Source organism: Hyalella azteca, unplaced genomic scaffold, assembly GCF_000764305.2.
Source record: "Hyalella azteca isolate HAZT.00-mixed unplaced genomic scaffold, Hazt_2.0.2 contig12345, whole genome shotgun sequence".
In the NCBI taxonomy this organism is placed as follows: domain Eukaryota; kingdom Metazoa; phylum Arthropoda; class Malacostraca; order Amphipoda; family Hyalellidae; genus Hyalella; species Hyalella azteca.
In genome coordinates this window covers 106,298-131,570 of record NW_025942305.1, presented here as the reverse complement: position 1 = coordinate 131,570, position 25,273 = coordinate 106,298, and the positions used below count along the sequence as shown (strand labels likewise).

The 25,273-nt window shown below is 40.4% G+C and overlaps 2 protein-coding genes across 2 annotated transcripts; one reads left to right on the top strand and one right to left on the bottom strand.

The window, feature by feature from the left end:
* Positions 1–605: 605 nt before the first annotated feature.
* On the bottom strand, positions 606–6,550 carry LOC108674892 (galactoside alpha-(1,2)-fucosyltransferase 1). Its single transcript, XM_047883237.1, has 7 exons — positions 6,216–6,550; positions 5,388–5,477; positions 4,281–4,328; positions 4,025–4,141; positions 2,551–2,616; positions 1,781–1,917; positions 606–1,105 (listed from the first exon to the last, which is right to left on the bottom strand). The coding sequence occupies exons 1-7, from the start codon at positions 6,429–6,431 to the stop codon at positions 778–780; spliced, it is 1,002 nt and encodes a 333-aa protein (XP_047739193.1). The 5' UTR covers positions 6,432–6,550; the 3' UTR covers positions 606–777.
* Positions 6,551–20,477: 13,927 nt separating this feature from the next.
* On the top strand, positions 20,478–24,459 carry LOC108674913. The gene is made up of 2 exons (XM_018162896.2): positions 20,478–20,722; positions 21,305–24,459. The coding sequence occupies exons 1-2, from the start codon at positions 20,687–20,689 to the stop codon at positions 23,480–23,482; spliced, it is 2,214 nt and encodes a 737-aa protein (XP_018018385.1). The 5' UTR covers positions 20,478–20,686; the 3' UTR covers positions 23,483–24,459.
* Positions 24,460–25,273: the final 814 nt, after the last annotated feature.

Below are 25,273 nucleotides of genomic sequence, written 5' to 3'. Positions count from 1 at the left end.
AATGTATACAATGTGGTCAACGTGGTGTGATAAAACTTAAGTTTATAATTACGTGATCTCTAAATGGTCATATCTTTCTTTCGAACCAAGTCCATGGCGGGGTCATTCATATTTTGTTCACATCAGCTGCCCTGCACTACAATGTCTTCATAAGGTTTTCATTCTATTCAGTTTAATTTCATTCGCAATTTTTTATACAAAATAAGAGTATATTATTTACGCTGACCTGTTACACCAATGTGATTCATAGTGAACGTTTAATGCATCACAGTAACGCACAAGAGAATATTATTAATCTCTTTACATTTACACTTAATACTTAACAGTGTTTATAATAAAATGATAAATACTCTGATATTATTACAGCATTGGGCGGTATCAACGCCCGAGCCTCCTATCTTTGTCACAGATCGTCTCATTAATTAAAAAAGTCAAAGAAAAATAATCGTTTCTTCTCGTAGAAGTAAGAAACTCATTGAAAGAAATAATAAATTAAGAGAAAAAAGTTCCGTGGCACTGTGAATGAAAGATTTTATTATAATTTGCTTTTTTGCTTATACATTAAATAAAAACCATGCCAAGGGGATCCAGACAAATGGAAAATATGCTGCCGTTATAATATAGTAGTATAATATAGTACTATGATACCATATTATATACTATTATACTATTATATCGTACTATAGAACAGCGATGTACAATCTAGTCTTCATACAGACCAATGATGATAAAATTCTTTTTACTCAACACTTTTTCGACGATGGGAATAATTATTCATCAGAACACTACGGTAACAAATGAAGTTGTATTAAGTTTAGTCTTCATGAAGTCCAGGGACCGGTGATGGGAGTACCGTTTGAAGCCCACATCTGTGGAGGGATGCGGGTACACCACTGTTTTGGCATTGGATAACAGGATTGTCCATAAACCAAACGTGCCATGAGAATAAATAATGTGTTCCAATGACGCAAGTTGGACGAAATCCAGCTCCGCGGATGCATTGTCATCCAACACGACCACATCACTGAAGCCTGATGCAAGGTTCTCCTTGCACCAAGGGACTTCTTTCTTTGCTGTCATCACTAGGAAGAGCACTCGCCTAAATCTGGATTAAAAGAATCTATGCATTAGCTGTAAATGAAACTTGAAAATAGTGATTCATGAACTGTGTATTATTAATGTTCTTTGCCTTTAATTTAGAATATTTGTAAAGAATTTCAACGTTTAACTAGTATTAGTTCCGATTGGAATTTTCTTTTATAAAACTTTCCTTAAATTAAAAAATGCAATGAAAGTTTCTTTGAAACATGGAATGAAAATGGCGTCCGTAAATGAGCATCGAGTTTTTCAACGTCAAAGTATGACTAAACTGCCGACAACATCACTCATGACTTTATTGTTGTATCGTATTTATTGTTCAAGCTAATGAAAAACATTTCAACTTAACTTGACGAATCGTTGTCAAGTCTAAACTTTAATTAAACTCCTCGGGGTCTTCAACTTGACCCGATGCTCTGGAAGAAGTAGGCGAAGCTAACAACGATAGAGGCGTGAGCTTAGTGTTACACACGTGTTCTTGCACACCTACCGTGTCCTGAGTGATGTTCCTTGTACACCTACCGTGTCCTGAGTGGTGTTCCTTATACACCTACCGTGTCCTGAGTGGTGTTCCTTGTTCTCCTACCGTGTCCTGAGTGGTGTTCCTTGTACACCTACCGTGTCCTGAGTGGTGTTCCTTGTTCACCTACCGTGTCCCGAGTGGTGTTCCTAGTTCACCTACCGTGTCCTGAAGTACTCGAAGGCGCTGTGGTAGTAGGCGGGCGGTAGGAAGGAGTTCCCAGAATATTTATCAAGAATATACTGGAAGTCTCCCCGCCTTACGTGCACCCCCACCACAGTTTCAACGTCCGCTGTTCGCTGCACATTTGAAAGCCATTGATCAAGTTAACGCAATAATCGCCGTGCATAATAGCAATTTTAAACTAAGCAATCATAACGACGAATTTCATATTGATAAATTTTCATATATAAGTTGGTACAGGCACACTTTACATGACATTATTTAGATCGGAGTTTCGGATAGTGCATGCGCATTAATCGATATGAATGAAATTCATTATAGAATACAAACAAAAGTAATTAAATGCTATGTAAAATCAAAAGATCTTATCCAATGAAATATTCGTTTAAGCGCACTAACTTCACTCAGATGAGTGAAATTAGTCGTTTCAGTGAAATTCAGTAGGTTAAGTGAAATTAGTCGTCGTTTCATGAGTTTCACTCATGAAACGACGACTTGGGTGACGAATAATGGCGAAGTGATTAAGGAAGTGACTGCCGGCTCGTCTATAAGTAGTTACCTTCAGCGTGGCCTAAGACTGTTACGCCTGAAAAAAACTACCAAAGATAACAATTTATAGAACACAGATCGAGGCGTCATTTCTATAAGTTTTAAAAATTTAGTGACAAATTAACGGCGTGCGATAATAAAAATAAAAATAGTGACAACATTTTTTAGTGACAAAATAACGGCAGCGCTGTGAAACGCACCTCAGGTCTTCCGTTGTTGCGCCTGTTTTCCAGTAAGGACTCCTGAAGACGACGTCTCGCCGAATTCTAGACAATATTCAATGCATTTATTACTTATAAATGATACCGCCGTATGCATGAAATCGAAAGAGATTGTGATTTCCGGAAGACCTGGTTTCAATTTTTACCCTGCATATTCCTGCGTACGCCCCTGCACCAAAATATATTGATTTTGAATTAAGTTTTATTCACGACGATATAATATATATCTAAAAATTGTGGATATAATTTTATTAATGCATAATTCAGCTTATTGGAGCACTTGAGTTATTATTTAATGCCTCAATACAGCGTAAGATTTTAACAAAATTTTCCAAATTACAATGCCTTATGATATTAGATAAATTTGGAAATCGACAACGTTTTCGGTATTTGAGTGAACAAAATTCTTATAAAAGTTTACATCTTTTGAAGTCGATAAAGAAATCACGATTTATTTATTATTTTTTGGTTTTGTAACCAAGTTTTCAATGTCTCATGAAAGTGACCGTACTTTCACAATTCCATACTTGCACAACTCGGTACTTGCACAACTCGGTACTTGCACAACTCAGTACTTGCACAACTCGGTACTTGCACAACTCGGCACTTGCACAACTCGGTACTTGCACAACTCGGTACTTGCACAACTCTGTACTTTAATGTGACAAGACCTTCACGCTACATCAGCTTCATGAAGTTGTCACAAAACTCCGTGCACTATTGTCGTACTCCTGCACTATTGTACAAACCTTGCCTTAATAGTGTTTATTGTTCATATCCATTTGAAATTCTTATATCGATGCCTTTCTATATTCCGTGGTAGTTTCTTGTTACTTAGGATTTAATATCTCTTTCGTGTGTATTTATATTTTAAATGCAAGTTTCATAAAGGGCCAGAGAGTATTTCTTATTGGTCATTTTTTACTGTTTATCTCTATTCGGCGTATTAGGCTTTTGATAAGACTTGAAATTTAAAATAAAAAATTTCCACGGAATATTTTATTATGATTTACGACGTTTAGAATGCAACTTCATTCATTATCAAGTAGGGGGAAGAGTTTTGCAACACCTTAATTTGAAATTTTGAAATGACGTTAGTACAAACATAAAGGGTGTTATATGGATACAGATTGAAAATGGTGAAGATATACGGTGTATTTTCTTGTCGTTTTCTTTGCTTCCCAAGTCTTGGTGTCAGAAGTTATAAGTTAATTAACGCTATTTGTCTGTTTGCTCGGAATTGTTGGGAATACATTGTTCAAAATTCCAACATTATATATTATATTTCCGGCTGAGGCCTTCGTATGGTGCCAAAACCGTGCTACCGCTACCATATCAATATTTCTCAAAATATTGCATTTATTAGTGCATTTACAAGATATATAAATAAAATAAAAAACTAAATTTTTGCATTGCAGTAAAATCACTAGAATTCACTTCACTAAAATCGTACTTTCAGTGAAGATTTTAGAGCAAACTTCTCGCGGATGAGGGGCATCATATTCCAGAAGGTAGAGAGTCTGCACGGCATGCCAGTGAGCAACGTGAAGTTCTCATGTCTCTTGTTGGTCTTAAAGTCCTCGAGCGCCGTGAAGTAATCAACCGAGTGATTATTCATCTGAAACATGGGATTAACAAGCATTGATGGTGATTATATCCTCTGGCTTGTATATCTTGTATATCTATCTATATACTTGTCTCTTGTTGGCCTTAAAGTCCTCGAGCGCCGTGAAGTAATCAACCGAGTGATTATTCATCTGAAACATGGGATTAACAAGCATTGATGGTGATTATATCCTCTGGCTTATTTATCAAACAGATAGCTTTACGCCGCATCTTGAGATTGGTGTCATCTTTTATGATCTGTCGTATATATAATATCAAATGTAACGCACATCTGTTGTATATTCAATATCGAATGTCATGTGCAAAACAACTGCAAGCCATTTGTTTGAAGCATATTAAGCTTTAAATTTTTTTATTATTTTCGGCCTAAAATCTCAATATATTGATTAATGCACAAATCTGTCGAAATCTCAATCTTCGAACAAAAAAAAACTTGATTGTTTTCTTTGAAACATTTTCCTGAAAACTATGAAACATGAAACTTTGAAAATACGTGTATATCATTAAATGGACCGTTAGAATAGTTTACCATCGGTCGTATACATACCCGATATTTTCAGTAAAACGTAAGTCATCGTTATTCTTTATTATAACAACCCATATTAATTGGTACCTGTCAATTAATCAAAAGAAACTTAAATCTTTTTTTAGTTTAACGTAGAATTCAACTTACATTATCAAGTTCAGGGCCTATACTTTCAAAAAAAGTTAAGAGATCGTAAGTTCATCAGCCAATCATTGACGGCCTTTCAAGCAAAATCCACTAATCGTAGAAAAGAAAATAGAGCGTAAGTACTTACGTTCACTTAATCATAGACAAGAAAATAGAGAGTAAGTACTTACGTTCACTTAATCATAGACAAGAAAATAGAGCGTAAGTACTTACGTTCACTTAATCGTAGAAAAGAAAATAGAGCGTAAGTACTTACGTTCACTTAATCATAGACAAGAAAATAGAGCGTAAGTACTTACGTTCACTTAATCATAGACAAGAAAATAGAGCGTAAGTACTTACGTCCACTTAATCATAGACAAGAAAATAGAGCGTAAGTACTTACGTTCACTTAATCATAGACAAGAAAATAGAGCGTAAGTACTTACGTTCACTTAATCGTAGAAAAAAAAAGAGCGTAAGTACTCATGTTCACTTAGCGAGTTTTGAAAGTATGGCCCCAGAGCTGTACTCTCACCTGCTCCATGATGGCAGAAGGAATGGTCGGCAAAGGGGCGCGTTCAAAAAGCTTCATCAATAGATCACGCATGTTTGGGTAGAGGAATCCCTGATCAAATAAACAAGACCGGGTTAATATATATATCAAGTTATGCATATAAGATTATAATGCAATGAATATTGAATTGAGTACTTATTAATTCTAATCGTGTATTTTATTCATACTATGATCATTTTTCTGGTCAGTAAATTAAAATTGGTAAAAACAATCTCTCAATTGAGAGCATATACCTGAACCTTGTTATGAAGTTTTTGAAGCAAACAATAATATTCTTCGCGTCAGGACAAGGAATAAGTAAGCCCTGAAATTTATCACGGACACCCAATATTTCTTTGGTTGCTACACGCGCCATGTCTTGAAGCAGGGCTGTATTATAAAGTACTAATAAGAGTTCTATTACAAAGGAAAGTATGAATAATGCGTTTTATTACAAAGTAATGTATAGATAGAACTTCTATTACAAAGTAAAGTAACAATAGCAGTTATATTACAAAGTAAAGTAACAATAGCAGTTATATTACAAAGTAAAGTATCAATAGCAGTTATATTACAAAGTAAAGTATAACAATAGCAGTTATATTACAAAGTAAAGTATCAATAGCAGTTATATTACAGAGGAAAGTATCAACAGCAGTTATATTACACTGGAAAGTATCAGTAGCAGCTCTATTACAAAGTAAAGTATCAACAACAGTTATATTACAGAGAAAAGTATCAACAACAGTTATATTACAGAGAAAAGTATCAACAACAGTTATATTACAGAAGCAAGTGCCCTCGCTTCACCTGCATCGTGTATGTGATGTTGGTGTGCAGTAGATGTGCGCACATACATATTTGGTTCCCCAGTCGACCTCCCGGTCTAAACGATACGACGGGCTGTTCTGGATTAAAATTTAAATTTACTTGTTTTGCCGGGGTGGAACGATGTAAGGTAGTGAATTTATATAAGAAAATAACTAAGACAACCAGTGCGAGTCTTAATATGACTTTCTTCCGCATTTCTTAACAGTTTATTAAGAAATAATCTAGCTAAATTTACTTGCGGTTTTCGTCGAAAGAAAAATCAACGGCAAAAAATAGTGAATAAGTGGACTCTTTTGAACATATTAGGGCATTTCTCTATTTTAAGGGTCATGTAGTTTCTGAAAACCGAAACATACAAATTAGAATCGAAATGAAAAATTGCACTCCCATTTATTTTAGTTATATTCGGTACAGATTTTCAAAACCTATAACTAGATATGTTATCGATATTGCCATAGGGAAATAATTCAATTTTGTGGAGATGACTTCCAGAAATATTTATCGTATTTATCCTTCCATCAAACGCACTTGGCTTTTTTCCATCATCTGAATTGTTACGTGGAAAAAAAGCCTTCATAGGGCAGCTTGGGTCAATTTCACCCTCTATACTGCCGTATGTCACTCTCAGGGAACATACAATTATACGTAAACTATTGAGTGTAGCAACCTGAGGACGTTTGTACGCAAAAGAGAACATTTTAAAGTTATCATACGTGGCGGCAACCATCAGTGCAAGTCATTTTGCGCTCACTACAACGTATCATTTTTGGGAAGTAGGCGCGTGACAATATTGCTCCGGTTACTCGTGTCAGGCGGTAGAGGGTTGAGTGTAATTGCACAAAACCAAGATATCGTTAAAACCCGCTTTCACAATACAAATGAAGTTAACTTTTCACTTGTATAATATGCTGCACTCTGATGATAAAGTTTTAAAGTTACATCCACAAAAATCACATACGAAGCCATTTAAATTTGAGTACAATATTTATTATTAAGTTTGAGTGAATACTTCCAACTTGTGTATAGGGTCCTCGAACTAGACGCGCTCGCGAGCAACTACCGCAGCTACGACGCGATAGCGAGATAACGGTTGCTCCGGTGAGCTGATAACGAGTGGTCGATCCCGCGCCGCTGCTGATAACGGGGATCCAGCTGCTGCTGATAACGGGTGATCCAGCTGCTGCTGAAAACATATGGTCCCGCTGCTGCTGATAACGGGTGATCTGGCTGCTGCTGAAAACATATGGTCCCGCTGCTGCTGATAACGGGTGATCTGACTGCTGCTGAAAACATATGGTCGCGCTGCTGCTGATAACGGGTGATCTGGCTGTTGCTGAAAACATATGGTCCCGCTGCTGCTGATAACGGGTGATCTGGCTGCTGCTGAAAACATATGGTCCCGCTGCTGCTGATAACGGCTGGTCCGGCTGCTGCTGATTACAATGAATAGCAGTTCAGTTGTAAGAGAAACAAAAGTATATTTGAAATATACAATTTCAAGGCCGCTGAATTTAAATAAGATTTAGAATTTAGACCGCTATAGCGCTGTAGCCGCCAGCCCTAACAAAATTTAGAGTCGTCCCAGCTTCTGGTAATCCAAATCAGACGCTGCCGCGTCCGCAAATTTTTACTGGGAGGGGACGCAGCGCATGCGCTTCGTGTAGTTGTTTGGAAGCCACAGACGCTATTATATGGAACCATCCGATCGAGTCTAGATCGGATTATGTCATGATTGAACTATATAAGGTTGACCCACGAGAATTTCCGTCTTTCAGTTCAATTTTCTTGTTACGTCACGTAGATCAAGAAACGTAAACAAACTCGTCATTCCCATGACGGATTGGTTGGCCGGTTTGATCGCATTTCGGTGATTGATTAATGCACGTGACGTCACTGAGATCAGAGACGTCACATGCGCACAACAAACTGCATCCGCAAAAATGGGCTTCTGATGGTCAACCTTATACTAGTTCAACAAGGTTTTATGTTATTTTAAAGTGCTTCCATCTATTGAAAATCCCGCGGGCTGCGAAGTCCATGAGATTCTCTGTGCTCAAGGTTTCAAACCATTTGACATTTATCGCCAAATCAAGGCAGTGCTTGGTGGAAAAATAATTTTTAGTGGTGGAATGATGCGGGAATGTGTTAGGGCCTTTAAAGATGGCCGAACAAATATTCACGATGAGGGAAGAAGTGCATGGGAGACCTTCAGTCATCACCGATGATCTGATTAAAAAATTGGACTGCAAAGTGACAGCAGACATTTTACGATTTCGTCCATGGCTGAAAAGTTTTCTGCTGTCTGTAAAAGTGTTCTTTACGAAACTGTGTTCGAAAGTTTAAATCGGGTTTAAAAGATTGTTCAGCGCATTTTTTCTCGAGCGATACAATAACGAGAGGAATGATCTCCTAAGCAATATTTTCCTGGTGATGAAGCGTGGGTAGCCTACGTTACACATTTCCGATGATGACGAAGCAAAAACAGTCGTGTAGCTGTAGTTGTCTGATCAGGCGGCAAGCTGTTTTGACGAGGGTAGACGAAAGTTGGTCCCAAGATACGATAAATGTCTCAATATTAATGGGAGTTATGTAGAAAAGTATACTCGCAGGAGTAGAACGCAAGATTTGGGCTGCGAAGTGGGGTACAAGAGTGGGCTGCGATGGGGTGCAAGAGTATATATAGGGCCCATAAGTGGGACGCAGGAGTGGGACGCAGGCGTATGGCTCTGGAGTGGGTCACAGGAGTGGGACTCAGGACTGGAGCGCAAGAGTGGGGCGTTGTAGTGAGGCACAGGATTGGGCCCAGTAGTAGAGCGTATAGGAGAAGGGCTCAGGAGTGGGGTGCATGAGTGGGGTGCAGGATTGGGCCCAGGAGTAGAGCGTAGGAGAAGGGCTCAGGAGAGGGAATCAGGAGTGGGACTCAGGAGTGGGGCACAGGAGTGTGGCGCAGGAGTGGGGCACAGGAGTGAGGCGCAGGAGTGGGGCACAAGATTGTACAGTACAAGATTGGTTGCAATAAATGCCTCGTGTTTGTCCCAGTTAACTTTCTCCTTAACTGGAGCGTCTTCTTGAGCCTGAGGTGGACCAGCTTGTACTCATTAAATGAGATAAATTTACCTCTTTTATGTATCCCAGTTCTTAGTTTCAAAACAAAGAGGAATACCGCAACTCGGAAATACATATACTTGTTTGCAGACTATCTCTATCATTAAATTGCGCTCTATCAACAGTGATCTCGTTTTTTATGTTATAGACTTGCCGTTAAAGTGCATTAATGTTACAGGATTTTCAGCCTATAATATAAAAGAAGCATCCAACAAACAGAACATCTTATTTGCTTCGAACGCGTGCGTTCTCGTTATGTTGAAAGCATTAACGTTACCAAACTTGTGTTATTTACCCTGATATTAAAGCAGGCTGTGTGTCTGGTGTCAAACATATGTGTCATTAGCCAAGATTTGAAAGCAGGCTGTTTTATTCACCAAAATTTGAGAGCAGGCTATTTTATTTGGATTGAGCGCTGCAACAGCGTATATTAGCGCAGCCTGTGTTTCATGTTACTCGGTTCTGGCAGTGATTTATTAATGCTAATCACGTGATTTGTTAGTAAAATGTTCCATGATGTGTTCTGAGCATTTCGAGTTTGAGGTGTGAGGACGTGACCCCTTAATGAGAGGTTCGTGGCCCCTTAATGAGAGGTTCGTGGCCCCTTAATGAGAGGGTCGTGGCCCCTGAATGTGAGGGTAGTGGCCCCTAATGAGAAGGTTGTGGCCGCTGAATGAGGCTCTGGCTGTAACGCTCTTATACTAACGATAAAAGACGATATCTTAACTTGGAAAGATTAACTCGCTACGATGTAATGTTTATTTCAAATAAAAATGCATGAACACTGAAAAATGTCGCAACTCACCAGGCAATTGCGTCAAACTTTCTTGGATGAAATTCTTGAGGGCATAGCGACCTCGCTAATCGCTATGAACGATGATTACCGAGCGTCTTATCCAAACTGCGGTGTGACTGCTCAGACGTGCAGTAGATGAAATAACATGGTACCGCGTTTAATATTAATTATAATCACATTAACCAGCATCAATTTTGGTCACACTATTCTCAGTTCACCATAAACTTTCTCTTCACTACTGGTCTCACAAGTAAGTATTGTACAGACTCTCCATCACATTACATCACTCACCGCAAGAGTGACGTTGCCGTAACGAAAGTGTAACATAAATGCGTCACGTTCAGATTGTCTCATCGCCTTATTCTTGACTGTTCCTTATAGTATCCTTAGTATATGTTTCGGACGTAGCAAAGTTCTTTTCGAAAATTGAATGTAGCTCATTTGGCCGGAAAGCTTACATTATACTTAGAAAAAAACGCTCGTAAAGAACACGGTCAGACTTTTCGAAAACATGGCCATGCAATCAAAAATGGTTAAGAGTTCTTAACACCGTCAGCTAATCACTGACAGCTTTTCAAACAAAACCCATCACAGACGAGAAATCGTCCGCTACGGTTATTTGAGCCGCCAAGTGTACTTAAGCAATTTTTGGTAGTTCCTAAAAAATGTGTCTAATTTTTGAGTTTTACACAATAATTGCACCTAGCACCAAAGCAGCCAACCGGATTTTTTTATGAGATAACAAATATTTTTTGCCGTTACTGCCAACCCTGCGCAGCAGCAGCCTTTCGTCACCGGTATGCAGGCCGTGGCCGTTACCGCCAGCCTTTATTTTCTGGGCGTTTCCTATTTTTGGACAACGCGGCAGGGGAGGTAAAAAATTAGCGGCTGGACAGGCTCTACCCGCCGGCACGGTATCCAGGATACGGCAAGAAGTTGTCCGATTTAAAATTCCTGTCCAGCGACCTACTGACTGGAGCGTATGCTTGGAGCGTATGCCTGGTTCTGCCTGGAGCGTCTGCCTGGAGCGTCTGCCTGGAGCGTCTGCCTGGAGCTCCTGCTTGCCTGTCGCCATGGAGCTTATGGAGTCCCTTTGGAGCTGTAGGGTTTACAGAAGCCCTGATAATTTCGCATGAATGCACAATTACCCTAAAATGACCTTAACCCAACCACATTTACCTTAAAATAACATAGCCTAAACCCAGTTACCTAAAAATAATCTAGAGCCAGTTACCCTTAAACAACCTAAGCTAGCCACAGATACCCTAAAATATCCTTAATTTACCCCAGTTATCTTAAAATAGCCGAAACTCTTCATGTAAATGCAATCATTTTGTGTTGGAGCATCATAAGTGAATAAATTATTCGTATATCAGAGCACAAATGTCGGGGAACAAACGTCGAGATTAGGGAAAGAGGAAAAAGTCGAGTGCCTCAAATGTGATAAACAACTGAACATTTGGTTAGGTTATCTCTAGGTGTGGTGTCAAAAAGGGATGGGGTCTTAGGTATGGTGCCAAAGGTGATGATGGTGTCTTTGGTATGGTGATAAAGGTGATGATAGTGTCTTCAGTATTGTGCCAAAGGTGATGATGTCAATTTCTTATTGTGCCACAGGTGATGATGTCTTTGATATTGTGCCAAAGGTGCTGATGTCTTTGATATTGTGCCACAGGTGATGATGTCTTTGATATTGTGCCAAAGGTGCTGATGTCTTTGGTATTGTGCCAAAGGTGCTGATGTCTTTGGTATTGTGCCAAAGGTGCTGATGTCTTTGGTATTGTGCCAAAGGTGCTGATGTCTTTGGTATTGTGCCAAAGGTGATGATGTCTTTGGTATTGTGCCAAAGGTGATGATGGTGTCTTCGGTGTGGTGCTAAAGGTGATGGTGTCTGTCTGAATGAGTGTGGCAGTCAAATTGTATGGTGTATAGGTTTGATGCCAATGTGTAATTCTTTTTATGTATTACGCGAAATTGCACGACTTCTAAAAACTGGTCATGGTTATCAAGTTACGCATGTATAGGGATAGCCGAAACTAGTCGTAGGCAAGACAAGATGCACAAGACTACGGTTATCTCGGTATGGCTGTCTAGACATAGTTATCAAGGTATGATTGTCTAGAAATATTATCCAAAAGAATAGGTATTTGCGTATGATGTGTGGGTAACATCAGATTTGCTTCTGCCTCATCCCCCTCACGGCTGCGTTGTGTCTTGGTCTGGAGAGCCATCAGGCGGCGTTGGTTGCCAGATGGGCCGTTTTCCAGCCGAATTTGCCGATTTTGGCCTTTACCCAAATGAGTCGGCCTAATGAGAGCCTCATGTTAAAATGTACGAGAGCCTTGGACCTAATTTAAATCGTCTAAAGGACCTGAAAATTTTGTTGTTCCACTAAAAAATACAAATGTACCACTGGATAGTGGCCGTTGTTGGCCTGTCTGTTCGCTGAATTTGCCGTTTTTTACGCTACCATATGGCATCCCAGCTGTATCTGGCTGGCACTGGCAGTCGCGCGGCCGGCGCCATTCCGTGAGGTTGTTGCTTGTGTGCGTGGGCCTAGTATCCCGGCTCGTTGCCGATACTGTAATTATTTCCATATAATTGCACTATCCCATAATCAACTCGTAGTAAGCGCGTGATATATATAAATAGAATGTTTGCTGATAAATGGAATGTTTGCTGAACTTCTTAATGGTGTATCATGTCATTTATAGCATTTAAAATATGTAGTGGGACAAACAGCTTTATACACAATTTCCCCATTTGGTTCTGTCCATTTATTTCCTCAAAGTCCCGCTGATTTTCGTTCATAAAAATGTGACAAAATAATGAAATATAAATCATGGAGATTAGTAAATACGGATAATAAATTATGGCCTTCATCTGCGATTATCTTCGATTTCCAACGCATTCATTGCGCTGCAGTGAATCTTTGGGTGTTCATGGTGTGGTGCTGCTACAGTATAATGGCCTTTCATTTGTACTCTCATGGTACAGAAGTACTGTCATGACAATGGTAATCACTGCTTACGGCCCTTCCTCTATAAGCAAACATATATCATGATATATCTTTAGTTTGAAATTCGTGTAATTGGCCAGCATTCTCTCAGTGACGCCACCACAGCTCTGGTGACCCTAACAAAATTTAGAGTCGCCCCAGCTTCTGGTAATCCAAATCAGAAGCTGCCGCGTCTTAATTCAAATCAGAAGCTGCCGCGTCTGTAAATTTTCACTGGGTAACAAAATTTAGAGTCGCCCCAGCTTCTGGTAATTCAAATCAGAAGCTGCCACTTCCGTAAATATTTACTGGTAAGGATCCTCACTGAGCGCTTGTGATCCTCGTCCGCTTAAATTATGTCTTACGAGCGACGCAGAACATCAGCACACACACCGCTACTTTCTTTAGAAAATTAATTTATTATCTCACCGCAGATCTTGAAGTCGTAGTAGTGCCTGCATGAACTTTCTAATCGCATTTGTTTGCCTATCATAGTTCAGTCAGCTTTCATTCTCATATTTTTTTCTTGCCCACAGTATAAGAAATAACATACGTTAAAAGATGCAATTCTTACATATGACTTATTACTTTAGTGAATTTTTCTTATTTATTTGGTGAGATTTATCAAAATATATTCCTTGAAATATTCATAATTCTGGTATTAAGCTCATTGAAAGCTAGCAAAAGTGTGCCGTTACCATGATCATCTGTTGCGATGTTGATAATTTATCTTTGCAAGACCCCTCAGGGGAGACTTCTGACGGGTGTCTGTGCTCGTCAGAAGTCCTATGGGATCTCGCGCTCCTAGGGGGATTGTTCCTGAGCGCCCCACCGCTGAGCTCGCGGTGTCTGACTGCAGGTCTCAGTTGTGGGGTTAAGTAATTATGTAGGTAGGACACCTTACATTAAGTTATAATGTAGGTAGGATTCCTTACCTCAAGTTATTATATAGGTAGGATACTGTACATTAAGTTATTATGTAGGTAGGATTCCCTTTAAGTTATTATGTAGGTAGGATAACTTGCATTTAAGTTATTATATTGGTAGGATACTGTACATTAAGTTATTATGTAGGTAGGATTCCTTACATTTCGCTTCTCTGTCTCCCTCGTGCGGGCGGCCGACGTCCCGTGTAAGCGACCTCTTGTTCTAGTGTCTTATTTTAGTTTCTGTTGCTTATCACCTGTCCCTCCTTGTCACCTGTCCCTCTTGTCACCTGTCCCTCCTTGTCACCTGTCCCTTCTTGTCACCTGTCCCTCCTTGTCATCTGTCCCTCCTCACCACTTCGTGTCTTTGAGATGCTTACGCTGCTTAGCATCGTTGACGCTCCGAGTATGAACGCCTTCAAGAACATTCTAGACGAAACTATGCAGGAGCATATGTTCAGTTTTAAAATGCCTAGCAAATTACGAGCCTTACAAGTGTCAGGAGCGTTACTAGTGTCTGGAGCGTTACAAGTGTCAGGAGCGTTACAAGTGTTAGGAGCGTTACAAGTGTCAGGAGCGTTACAAGTCTCAGGAGCGTTACAAGTGTCAGGAACGTTACAAGTCTCAGGAGCGTTACAAGTGTCAGGAGCGTTACAAGTGTCAGGAGCGTTACAAGTGTCAGGAGCGTTACAAGTGTCAGGAGCGTTACAAGTGTCAGTGACGTCACAAATTTGCTACAATGACAAACTCCTCGTAACCCACATATTTCAATCATAAACAGTTCGCGTTTCAGTTTTTCGTACTAAATGTTCTGTGTTGTACTTATTTTTAATTTTTATATTACGCTAAGGCCTAAAATAGTATTGGGGAAGAAGTTCCCTCGGAAGCTGCAGATTATACAGGAAAGATCTGCAGTAATTGAAGCTTAAGCCTACTCAGGCGGAAATTGTGAGCAAGAAAAGTGAGGGCAAATGTGAGGACAGGTGTTAGGGCTAATGTGAGGTTAAATGTGAGGACAAATGTGAGGGCTAATGTGAGGGCAATTATGAGGTAAAATGTGAGGGTAAATGCAAGGGTCAGTCTGTGGAAAATGTGAGGGTAAATTTGAGAGCAAATGTATAGGAAATGTGAGGGAAATTTGAGGGCAAATGAAATAGCCAATGCGACGAATATTAGGGCAGTTGTGAGGCTAAATTTGGGGATAAATATGAGGGTGAATGTGAGGGTAAATGTAAGGGTAAATGTGAGGGTAAATGTGAGGGAAAATGTGAGGGTAAATGTGAGGGAAAATGCGAGGGTAAATGTGAGGGTAATTGTGAGAGTAGATATGAGGAGAAATGGGAAGACAAATGTGAGGGTATCACTTGAAACCGTATCACAAAATATATTGCAAAATGAGAGGGATTCGTAACTTAAAAGCTCTTTTGGGAAGCAGTGCCTCAACACTAAAAACATCAACACTTTTTTAATAAAGCAACGCACTCTGAAATGAAGAAGATCCGAGCGTCGTCACCGCATCGGAATGTCACCACGCGGCCCTCGTACGTTCTGGTATCAATAATTCAGAAAATAAATCCTGTGCAGTAATTCTCGATGCTTCAGTGAAAACGCGATGAATTTCAGCCGAAACGACGGCTGAACATCATTGGTCATGATGCACGTGTTATGTCACGTCATAACATGGCGGTTTAACATAACATTGGTCATGGTGCACGTGTTATGTCACGCCATGACATGGCGGTGTAACATAACAACGTTCATGGTGCACGTGTTATGTCACGTCATAACATGGCGGTGTAACATAACAACGTTCATGGTGCACGTGTTTTGTCACGTCATAACATGGCGGTGTAACATAACAACGTTCGTGGTGCACGTGTTATGTCACGTCATAACATGGCGGTGTAACATAACAACGTTCATATGGTGCAAGTGTTATGTCACGACATAACATGGCGGTTTAACATAACAATCGTTCGTGGTGCACGTGTTATGTCACGTCATAACATGGCGGTGTAACATAACAACGTTCATGGTGGACGTGTTTTGTCGCGTCATATCATGGCGGCGTGACATAACACTTAAAATGTCAAATATTCCTGTAACTCTCTACATTCCTCAATTTATAACACAAATTGCCTGTGTCGCTCAACTTTCGACGATTGGTGAGTAGTTTAAGGAAAGTGAAAACGGCAAATTCCTGCAATTATTCAAAGCGAGACTATGTCCATAAAGTGATAAATTTTTTCCTATTGCTTGTGTCATCCTTACCTAGTTTGGCTCGGCAAAATAACATATTAGCGCTACGCTGAAAATGCAGTTGGTAAGAAAATGTGTAACTCTATGGACAACATGACATATTCATTTATTTGAGTGATCATTTACCGTTGAAATCTGGCAAGAATTTACAGTGGAAAGAAACCATAAGTCAACGGAACTTCAGTTAAGAAAGTTTACTGGAGAAAGCAGGCTAGAACTGCACACAAGTACAGAAGTTTCGGCTTCCAGCACCTCAGCTACAAATCAACGCAGCTTACCGTTCATTGCTGCGCTTTACAGTTTAATTCTTCTTTGTTATTAATCGCTACCATCACTTCGCCAGCATCACTACGTTCGCACGATTTTCTCGAACTTTCTCTATCGCAATGACATTTTTTATTATTAATTGACTCTTTATTATAGGATGTTATATAAATTGACTGTTATAACTGTTATATATTGGATGTTCGCACAGCTGAGCTGCAGCACAAATATTGCTGCGGTAGAGCTACAGCACAAACATTGCTGTGTTAGAGCTACAGCACAAATATAGCTCATGCAAGGCAGGTTAACGGCAGTTTCAGTTCAACGGCGCTTCAGTAAAGGCGCTTCTAAATTCTCTGAATCCGTTGCGGGCAATTCAAGTTGTATTAATTTTTTATTTATACATTGGTATAAGCGTATAACTATATATATGTTTAACATATATTTCTTATTTTGATTAATATATTGATTTTTAGTTGTTTAGTTGATGCAAGAGCTTGACGTTGCGTGGAGTGTTCGCTCCACTTACCCGCGACGCGCTCAGCGGCGGCAGATGATGAGACTGCCGAACGTTGCCCGGACGGCGGCCCGGCGTGACTAACGGGAGTGTGGATACCGTGAGGGCTGGTACCGTGCTGAAGTGACGGTACCGTGCTGAAGTGCTGGTACCGTGCTGAAGTGCTGGTACCGTGCTGAAGTGATGGTACCGTGCTGAAGTGCTGGTACCGTGCTGAAGTGACGGTACCGTGCTGAAGTGCTGGTACCGTGCTGAAGTGACGGTACCGTGCTGAAGTGACGGTACCGTGCTGAAGTGACGGTACCGTGCTGAAGTGCTGGTACCGTGCTGAAGTGAAGGTACCGTGCTGAAGTCATTTTTCCACAGTGACTTTCAACCATTGGAATTGCTACAAGATATTAAAATTGCTTTTTTGGTTTATGAGAATTATTACTACGTTTTGTTATTTAGAATAAAAAGAATTGTGAGATCAAATCGAAAGCCAAGCTTTTATTTATGTCAAATTTTTTACAAAAATATGATGCAAGATAAAATCACGCATAAATCTGTGAAAGAGGCTCATAAGCGCAAAAACGCAATAACGGCGGCCGTGTCTTTTCTAAACTTACTATTCATCACAACCAACGATGCACTAACACCGTTAGGCGCCCGACTTCATGTAACGGTTCAGACTCGTGACAGCGGTAACGATGTAACAGATTTACATGCACAGGCCAGAACAACGCAGACGCTCAATGTTATATCCTGAAAACAAAATCCTTCACCAAGAATTTAAAAGAAAAGAAAACGCCCAGTAAATGCACTATATCTTCAGTGAAAACGTTTAAGAAACAATATCTGTAATCAGTTCAAAAATTTAGAGGAAACCGAAAACGGAACATAAAAACCTATCGATAAATGAAAAAGAAGTTCCGTACATGAAATCCTACATGATTGCTCTTGCTGGGACATGTATATTCGTGTGCCTATCACTATATATTCGTGTGCCTATCACTATAGATTCGTGTACCCGTCACTGTAGATTGCAGCGCCCGGACGATACATTGAAGCATCCGGACGCTTCAATGTATCGTCGGACGCTTCAATGTATCGTCGGACGCTTCAATGTATCGTCGGACGCTTCAATGTATCGTCCGGACGCTTTAATGTATCGTCCGGACGCTTCAATGTATCGTGCGGACGCTTCATTGTATCGTCGGACGCTTCATTGTATCGTCAGACGCTTCATTGTATCGTCCGGACGCTTTAATGTATCGTCCGGACGCTTTAATGTATCGTCCGGACGCTTCAATGTATCGTCCGGACGCTTCAATGTATCGTCCGGACGCTTCAATGTCTCGTCCGGACACTTCAATGTATCGTCCGGACGCTTCAATGTATCGTCCGAACGATTCATTGTATAATGCGAACGCTTTAATGTATAGCGCGGGCGCTTCAATTAACAATACAAGTGCCACACAATTAATTGTATTGTGCTCGGCCTGCTTTATCTCCATACTCTTCCGGCGAGCTGCTCTGAAGGATCGGGAGAAAGTGTGTCTCGTTATAAATGCCGTTACCGAAGGAAACAGCAACATGACTTTCTCTGATACGCTTGCAATCGCAGCACTGCACACTACTTAATGTTCCTGGTGTTCCCATTAATATGTTCATGTTGAAGTTTCACCTGTTGTTTGGCTGATGTTCTGACTGATGTTCCATCTGATGTTCCATCTAATGTTCTACCAGTATGATGTTCTACTCGATCTTCGAATGTCGTGAGAATTCTCTCTCATGACAGGTCAGGTAGACCATCGATAAATGTGAACATGAGGTGGAATATGAGGCGGGACTTCAGGCGAAACTTATGCGTGTAGAACGACCATGCACGTACCATGTTAAGCATCACGCACCATATACCTACTTAAAAGTTCAGAATACCAGGATTGGCGCAGAGAGGCGCGGGTTCGATCCCAGCTCTGTGCGCCAGTTTCTGGTCAGAATCGGCGAGGAGGCCGGGCGGTTAAGCACAGCAGAATTGAAGCAGTGAGTTGCGAGTTCGAGACCGCAACATGCTGTGAATATTCTGCGATGTTAAGAATCGGCGACAGGCCTACGGCCTAATAAAACGCTGAAACCGCTATTACTATAACCGCTATTACCATGTTAACAATCATCAACCATACCTATGTGAAGCGACGAGCTTGCAGTCGACTTTCTTCATCGAAATCCCGTTAACATTTTTATACGAAAAAAAAACGAAGAGTAAAAATACGGTCATTGATCACGTCTGATCAATACATACAAATTTAAGAGTAACAAACTAGAGAGTAACAATATAAAGACTGACAAGATTAATCACGACTGAAAATATTAGAGTAGCAAGACGATCATTGATCACAATATGTTCGTCACCACAATCTAGATCGGCCTCAGCACTCGCCGGTTCGGTTGCACTCGCGGCGACGGCGACCAAATCAACTCGAGGCAGACGCTCTGCAGGTTTTTTGCCGCTCCTGATGACACTGCAAAAAAATAATAAGAAGAACAAGCCGACCTAGAGCTGCGAGGCTTCCCTGACCTCTTTGTAGGATGAGCGAACGAAATGTGGCTGAAAAGAACTTGATTATGTAATTAAGAATTGCAAGGAAGAGTGACTTGTGGAAGGTAACTTTTTCATCGACGTTTGCTAGAACTTGGCCGGTTATTTCAACAGCTCTGTATAACTGATGCATCTTAACTGTATAAAGCTTCGTGTGTTAAAGCTCTGCTTGACAAGCGAGAAGCCGTTGAGTTTATATCAGGTTCAGGGCTTTGGTAAATTGCTTTCAACTTATAATTGTTATGAATACAGTCTCATTTAATTTAAATTGCAATCGTAAACAATTACAACATTTTGTGTTCAACTTCAACCGAGTTCATCTTAGAATATTTTTAGAGGATTAAGCATATATCTGGAGATTGTATTTTTAATAAAAACATTAAATGAATACATTAATTTAAGTATGTCAATAATTTGGATGTAAATATTAAATTTAGGGTTGCCTTCCGTGGGGTTTATTTATTATTATAAATAAAATTGCTCCAAATGTTTTCGTTCAGAACCAAATCATCTTAAATCAAATTTTAAGATTTATAAAATATTTCGCCAAACTATATATTAGCCCTTCTTTTCTTCCCTTTATTTTTGGAAAAGGAGAATTCTCCATAATTCACAGAGAGCATTGAATATTTTACTCAGAGCGCAGAGAACGTCGTTTCTATGCCCTCTAGGAGGCCCAGACCACAGAAAATTTTGATTGGCAATTCACTATATCTATACTTGACTAAAAATCCTTCTCAGAATTTGAGTTTCACACGAGTCTTTTATATTTTAATTAACTTCCTTATGTTTCAGATCCACGCAGGTTCAAGTCTTCGTGTAATTTTATTGGTTTTGGTTTAAATTCGAATCGAACGTTTAAATGCTCCTCAATGCAATAGCTTTAGATCATCATTTTCATTTTGATTTTGAATACATCACAGCAAATGTAACAAATTATTTATCGTCAGGAAGATTATTTCCAAAAAGTTCCTAATTACATAGTGGACCTCACAAGATTGAAAATGGCAAGCAGCTTTCACGGCATTTCGTTCTTCTTTGTGAGTATCGACGAGCCTTTGAAGGAAACCGTCACCTGTCGCGACCAATTTTTGGCAATTATATATTTTGATGGCTGTAAACCCCCCAGAAATGAGGTGGTGAAGATCTCATCCTAATATAGACGTACATTTTCGAGGAATATACGAAGCACATTTGACATGAAACTTGTTGTTTCACAAGAGCAAAATGATTTCATTTTGAGCGTCCGAAATAATCAAGTTCCTCGAAAGAGACAATGAATTATTTCGCGTTTGCAACATAGCTGTGCACTCCTGAACAATAATATTTCTACGCGGATTGCGTTCCAGAAACTGATTCATTATAAGTTTTAAAATTTAATGGTTTCTCTTTCCGAGTGGAGCATTTTTTTATATCGCTCAAATAGTTAGTTTCCCTTCAAAAAATGATTAGAAGGTGTAATATAGCCCCAAAGCCTTATTGCATCTATTCTGTTTTGTGAAAAGTTTAAAATTCATTATAACACTGCGTAGACAAAGAATGATTATAATAAAACAATTATGTTTAGAATCTATCCGAAAATGACATAATTTAGAACCAAGTTCTGATTAGATTTTTTTCAGGTGTTCGTCACGTTTCTGGCAACATCGACGACAGCATTCAACAATTTACCAGCCGAAGACGAGAACCTGTCCTCCGGCACCAACATAACGAAAACTGCCACCATCTTCCAAAATAAAATGAAAACAATGGGAAATGGAAGTGAAACAAACGTTTCTCAAGTGCCAGAGAAGTTGACTGCTAGAGCGAGAGATGGTCGCAGTGTCTGGACAAGCGCCGAAGACACCACAGAAGCAGTAACAACGAAGACCTCCGATGCAGATGAGCTGCCGGAGGAGCTCCCAACACCTGCTGCTTTAGCCATCCCCGTCCCGTCTTTTCTTGCCAATCTTTTCTCTGGAGTAACGAACCGCGAGTCACGACCAAGCCGGGTTCGTCACCGGGAAAATTATAGATCTAATCTTCAACCAGACCAGATTAGCAGGTACGATGGGCAAAGGATTCAACAAGTTGTTCCGTATCCCACAAGGACGCTTCCTAGAAAAGTCTACCGACAGAGGCAGGTTTCTGGGTCACTACCCGACGACTACCAAGACTATGACCCTGTCTTCCAAAGGCAGATACCAACTAGGAGGGCTTCCTTTGGCCATAATAGGGCGTATCACAGAGGACAAATGCAGGACTATGATTCTAACAATGGACGGAATGAAGTCGCCATCAACGATAAATACGATTTCGTCACGGATGCTTCAAACTTGCCCAAAGTTGAGCTGCCATCAAAAAACCGCATTTTGGATTCTGCTACTTTTAGCGTTCCTTTGTCCTCCCAAGTAGAAGATCAGAACGCTTACTCTCTAATGGATAAGGCCCGAGGAACGGGTTTTGGATCTGCAGTAAACTATGGTGATAGTAGGTTTGATATTTTGGATCATAAATCTCACATACATTCGCGCAAAGATATCAGCTTCGATTATGATGACAGCCAAAATACGTACGAAGAATATGATTACGACAGCCTTCCTAAACAAAATTTTTATCAATCTTTCGAGACTCCAAAGTTTAATGTCCAAGAAGACGGGAGTGGAGTTCTGAGTGGCTTATTTAGCTCAGTTCAGTCGTTGAACCCTTTGAACTATTTTGGTTCTTCTAAAGTGGCTGTAGGGCCTCCAGCCACGCGATCTGGCCGGCGTAGAGGACATCAGCTTCATGGACCGCAACGAGCTCCTCAGTTGAGTGTAAGGCCTCTGTCTCATGAAGCTGTAACGGAGAACGCAGCGTTCACAGAATACATCGACTTCAGTGAACTTGAGCCCTTCTACAGTACCGAAAATCGGAGGTCAGATGAACGCAGGAATCGAGTCAGAGCAGAGCTACCTCCAGGGGTAAGGCACCTGGAGCCGCTGTCTAAAAAAATACAGACACGTCGGAAACCTCATTACACATTCAGGAATAAGCAAATTCCAAATGAAGCGGAAGGCCGCCGCGTCTACGCTATCAGTAACGAAGAAGTGATCTTTAACGACGCTCCTCATTATCGAGGCGTGACTCCTGAACAGAAGGAACATCTTGCCAACGATTTCATCGTGAATATTCCTTCGAATGAGGTTCAGTTCGAGGACGATCCGGTAGAAGAAGACCCCAGGCTGGAGGCATCCAAATTCAAGGAAGATTTCCCTCTTCGGGAAGATCTGTACGTAGGTAAGGACGGTAATATTTATTTGAAAAATCCGAGCACTAAAAGCAAAAAAGCAACGGCCACTGATTCTGACGATTTTCTGGGGCTGCACATGTACGGTATGGACCAGCCACTGTACCAAGAAGTGCCCAAGCCTCAGACAAGATTCGTAAGTTACACTTCAAATGAGGCACGAAAAGGAAAGCAAGGCTTTGACAAGCGTAGACCACATCCGGCAGCTCAATCTCCGGTGCAGCCGTCGACAACCTCAAATAACGGGCGAATGGATTCCGCTGATCTTTCGTCAGACGATGAAATTCCAAAACTGGGAGGCCGGTCACCGCACGTGGACGCGGCAGAGGCGCCCTCCGCAGCTTCCCCGAACTTCGGTCGTCCGCTGGAGGCAACGCGTCGCAAGCCATCGCCTCGGTTCCCAGCTTCCGGCCAGAAAACTCCCTATGTTTCGGATTTCGCAAAAACTTTACTGAAAGTCCAAAAGACGAAAGCAAGATCAAGTGAAGTACAGCAAGAACGATCCAGAACATTTCGGCGCATGAAGGATTGAAAAATAAGATGTAACTCTAAGATGATCAATTAAAAATTCATTGAAAGGAGGCATTTCTCGTAAAGAGCCGCTAGCTGAATCTATGATAGTCGATAAAGAGTGATCGGTTTTCAAGACATGGCATTCGGACCGATTACATATCGCGCTAAAAATTAATTAAATTGAATAATGAATAATAGAGCCTCTGGACGTATCAACTATCAACGCCTTTCTTTCGTCGCCGGCTCAATGATTTAGGAGGTATTGGATATCAAAATATAGAGGCATGCTCAAGAAACAACTTGCTAGTTAAACATTATTAGCACGCTGGTGTCGAGAGAATGTACATGCACTTTATGGTTCAGTTATTGTTATTTAGTGGGAAGAAAGGGAACGACTGCAGCAAGTCGTTCAATTATTGTTCATGAATATTATCGATTTATTTATTGTTATCAATTTGGTTTAGTTAGTTCACCTTCGCTGTACGTTTTATTTGAGGCATTAAAATAAAGAATCTTTATGATATCCATAAGAAGTTGACTTTAGAATGTAACAATTGTTAATTAAATAAGGAACTTATAGATATATACCATATATACATACGGTAATAACAATCGACGAGGAATGCCGAGACCGAATTTTGCTATAATTACCCTGGCGTTTTCCGTGCTGATTATTACAGCAATAAACCTTGTAATGTAAGAGTCGGATAAGCTACAATTGTCACTCCGACAATTAAAATCTATTTTCAAATGTGAATAAATCTACAATTAATTTAGTATTGTATGGAAAACTTCTGAATAGATGGGCTGAATAAGCAACTATCCCCAGGATTTCTGTGTGGAAACAAGTGCGAGTTAAACAGGTTAGAACAAGTTTTTAACAAGTCAAGAAATCGCACGCTACATGTTTATGATATTTATTAAACGATTTTTTCTGTCTGACACAACATGAAATTAAAATTGACTTTTATATGTAAACGATAACACTAATTTAAATGAAGTTCTCATTTTTCCTACCATGAAAATAAGAAAAACTTTCGATGAGAATCATGTCTGGAAAAATCGAGGTTTTAGTTTAGTTTAGTTTAGTGGCCAAATGTTTACTAGCGCTTCAGCTATTTAGCTATCTCGCACCGAAAGTCATGATGAACATCACCATAGAGGTGCTGGGTCTCAATTATTCATCACCCACAAGGGGCGGAAGGTCTCAGATGTCCAGCCCGCTGAAGCTGGCTCGAAAGAAGCAGCGTTAGCATCTCAAAGAGACGAAGTCACAAGAAGGGACAGGTGAAAAGCAACAGAAACGAAGACACTCGAACAAAAGGTCGCTTACACGGGACGTCGGCCGCCCGCACGAGAGAGACAGAGAAGGGAAATGTAAGGGCTCCTACCTACATAATAACTTAACCCCACAACTGAGACCTGCAATCAGACACCGCGAGCTCAACGGTGGGGCGCTCAGGAACAATCCCCCTAGGAACGCGAAATCCCATAGGACTTCTGACGCGCACAGACACGCGTCAGAAATCCCCCCTGAGGGGGGAAAAATCGAGGGATCAATTTCTTGTTTTTATGTGGAAAATCCTCGTTTCCAGATATCTCTGGTCGAAAATTGTTTGACTAATTCATTGAAGGAACTGGAACAGCTGACCACATCTCCGCTTGTAAGGCAAAGCCATTCGCATTAAGTCAACTTTAAGCAATAACTCCGCTCACCACTCACTTATGAGAAGCCACTCACATATAGTAACCACTCACTTTTATATTATAGCAACTCATGGTAAGTTTACTCAGAACCAAAGCCCGATAA